General features: G+C 29.9%; 1 protein-coding gene across 1 annotated transcript; it reads left to right on the top strand.

The window, feature by feature from the left end:
- Positions 1-115: 115 nt before the first annotated feature.
- LOC123011479 lies at positions 116-939 on the top strand. Its single transcript, XM_044408926.1, has 3 exons — positions 116-124; positions 446-612; positions 667-939. The coding sequence occupies exons 1-3, from the start codon at positions 116-118 to the stop codon at positions 911-913; spliced, it is 423 nt and encodes a 140-aa protein (XP_044264861.1). The 3' UTR covers positions 914-939.
- Positions 940-2,979: the final 2,040 nt, after the last annotated feature.

Genomic DNA, 2,979 nt, shown 5'->3' with positions numbered 1-2,979 from the left:
TTTTTTTACGTTCCTGGTATCTTACCTTCTTTGAAATTCGGCTGTTTTAAGCGTTTGAGAATTTCAGTAGCGATTTTTTCAATTTCCTCTAAAAAAATTCAAAGAAAAATTTAGGATGAGTGGGGTAAGAGCTTTTTTCCATTTTCTTAAATTTTGTGCATTTTGTTAAAAAAAATTATAAAATTGAATTTTTTCAAATTTATAGTGTCAAAATCGAAAATTTTCGGTACCAGGAACATAGAAAAATTGTTTTTTGATAAATTTTGACATGTGCATAACTTCAAAATTTTTGTAAATACATTTTTTTTTCTGGTATCTTACCTTCTCTGGGCTCGTGTTCTAGCGCACCCTGTATATTATATTTGATTTGAAACTCGCCTGTTTCAGTAGCAATTTTTTCAATTTCCTCTGAAAAAAGTGTGATTTTGGTGTCTATTTTTTTCAGAAACAAGATGGCTACGTTTATTTCAGAAACCGCATGTCCTCTAGCGTTTTACAGGCCGATGAGCGTTATGTCAGTATTAAACGCCCTTCCAAGATTGGAAGTCAATTGTGGGCCCCGGATTATTTACATCATGGAAAAGTCAAGATTGTTACCAAATCCAACGAGTTGTAAGTATTTTTTTTTAATTGTAATTATATTTTATTGGTTTTTTTTTATTACAGCAAAGTTTTGGATATGGAAGGGACGACATATGGGTCAAAAATAATTACAGCTCAAGATGTGGGTCCAGAAAAAGAGACGCAATATTGGCATATTGGTTATCATGGTGATATTGTTAATGCTAAAACCGGACTTTGCATAAGCATTCCCCAGACAAATAACTCTTACCCATATGGGCTAGAGGTGGTGGGGCATTATTTCCATGGGGGTGATTGGCAGCGATTTACTATAGAACATGTAGATTATTGAGAAAATTTTTGATTAAATTTTTTTTTGTCAAACGCTTTTTCTTTTTTTTCAAAAATTTTCAGAAATCCATCAAAAGACACAATTTATTGTGTGTATCAAAAAATTTTGAATTTGGCGGGACGTCAAAAAAATTCAAATGTCAACTAATGCCATGTAGAATGCAAGATATAGCTTATTCCATATCTGGTGGCGAACTGACAGTGACAGAAAAGACACTTGGTTAAGATAAAAAAAAAACATGGACGTACTTTTTTTCTCTAAAAATTTTGAAGACAAGGATTGTTAGGAAATATCATTTTTGAAAATTCTTTTCATGCGTTAACAATTTAATAATTTGTTCATCATTCTTCATCTTATGTATGAGTACCTACTTATTGTAATTTTTTAAAGAATAACAGTGGTTTTGAAATATTATTTCATACGACGCCTATGAACAATATTTTTTTTAATAGTAAACATGTTCTGTAAAAGTTGATAAATGGTGTTAAAGATGCTAATATGAATGCTGAATAAAAATAATTGCTGTTTAGTGATYGTAGTGAGAATACTTTACAAAGTTATTTGGTGTAAATATTGACATAAAATCAAAAAATTGCTATATATGAGGGTCAAAYGTCAAAATTTGACGTTTTTTAATTTTTTTTCGGAAACGGCAAGTTTTATCAAAAAAGTAGCCCAGACAAAAATTATAGATCTTAAAATTATCTACAAAAATGGTCTTTATACTTTTTTTCTAAGAATCACCATTCCTGAGATATCGCGATTCGAAAAGTTGAAGGAGTCACATTCTACATGATATYCACATACAGAGTGCGCCAGAACTCGCGCCCCAAAGTCAAATGCAATGTAGGGTAAGGTACCAGGATCATATAAAAAATTWAAAAAAAAATRTATCTATAAAAATTTCAAAGTTATGAGAGTTTKAATTTTGCACTTTAGACTCTATTTATTCCTGTTGGAAAAATAATTTTCCAAGTTTTTTTGCTATAGACTATTAAAAGAGGAAACAAGGAAGCTATATTTTAAACTGTAACTCTGTTTAACGTTATTTGTGGCTTTTATTGACAAAATTTTTATACCTTTACTAAATAATTGTAAAAAAAAACATATACAAGGTGATCAGTGTTATTAAATAGACATAAAAAATGTCAAATGTCAAAAAATTTTGACAGATAGAATTTTTTAAACATTTAATAGTATAATAGTGTTATCTGGTGTTCGTCTTATAATGTATATAGTGAGATGATTGAAAACGTTCAGAAAAAGTTTTGTAAATATCTTTATAAATTCAAACATGGCACATGGCCTTCAAGGCATTATCGTTACACTAAGCTTTTAACTGAATTTGAGTTGGAACCTCTTTTTCTTCGTAGAAGTGTTCATTGTCAGGTGTTTTTGTACAAGCTTGTTAATAATGTCATTAACTGTTCTTTCTTGCTCTCGTGTTTGTGTTTTAATGTCCAACGTGTAAACAGTAAAATTTCGGTATGTTTCAATAAWCCTTTTTCGAATTCAAGGCAACATATGCATTCTTTTCTGTTGTTAATGTGCTCAAATTATAATTTTTTACACAAACATGTTGATGTATTTAATATGTCTTTAAAAGATTTTGGTAATAAAATTAAGACTATACTATATAGACCGCCTGAATAATGCTAGAAATTTTGCTCTTTTGTATTGTTTTTTTTTGTAGGTAGTTCTTCTTCTTGGATCTTCTTGGTATGGAAACGATGAACAAAAACACGATTCGTGTTTTTGTTCTTTGTAGGTAGTGATATGTATTTTATGTCCTTTTCTTCTTATTTTGATCCTGTAATTGGAATGTACATTCTGTTGGATCAATAAACTATTATTATTATTATTATATAAAATGTTACTTCTGGGCCAGGACATTTGGCGTCTTAAAAAACAAGGCAAAATCTTACAAATTTAGCTGTTTGCACTAAAGGACACAACCGAAAAGGGCCCAAAACCTCTCAAAAATCATTAATTTTTATCCACCTCAAAAGTTCCCAAATATGTGTAGACCACCAAAAATTGGGCATATGAAAAAACCGTTGAAAATC

This window comes from Tribolium madens, unplaced genomic scaffold (genome assembly GCF_015345945.1).
Source record: "Tribolium madens isolate multiple individuals breed KSU strain unplaced genomic scaffold, Tmad_KSU_1.1 Scaffold_91;HRSCAF=231;Tcas5.2_LG7, whole genome shotgun sequence".
Classification (NCBI taxonomy): domain Eukaryota; kingdom Metazoa; phylum Arthropoda; class Insecta; order Coleoptera; family Tenebrionidae; genus Tribolium; species Tribolium madens.
Note: the sequence above shows the minus strand (reverse complement) of the source record. Positions and strands in the feature narration are given on the sequence as shown.

Coding starts and splice junctions, on each gene's coding strand:
- LOC123011479 (XM_044408926.1), top strand. Junction 613..666: donor GTTACCAAATCCAACGAGTT/GTAAGTATTTTT, acceptor TTTTTATTACAG/CAAAGTTTTGGATATGGAAG.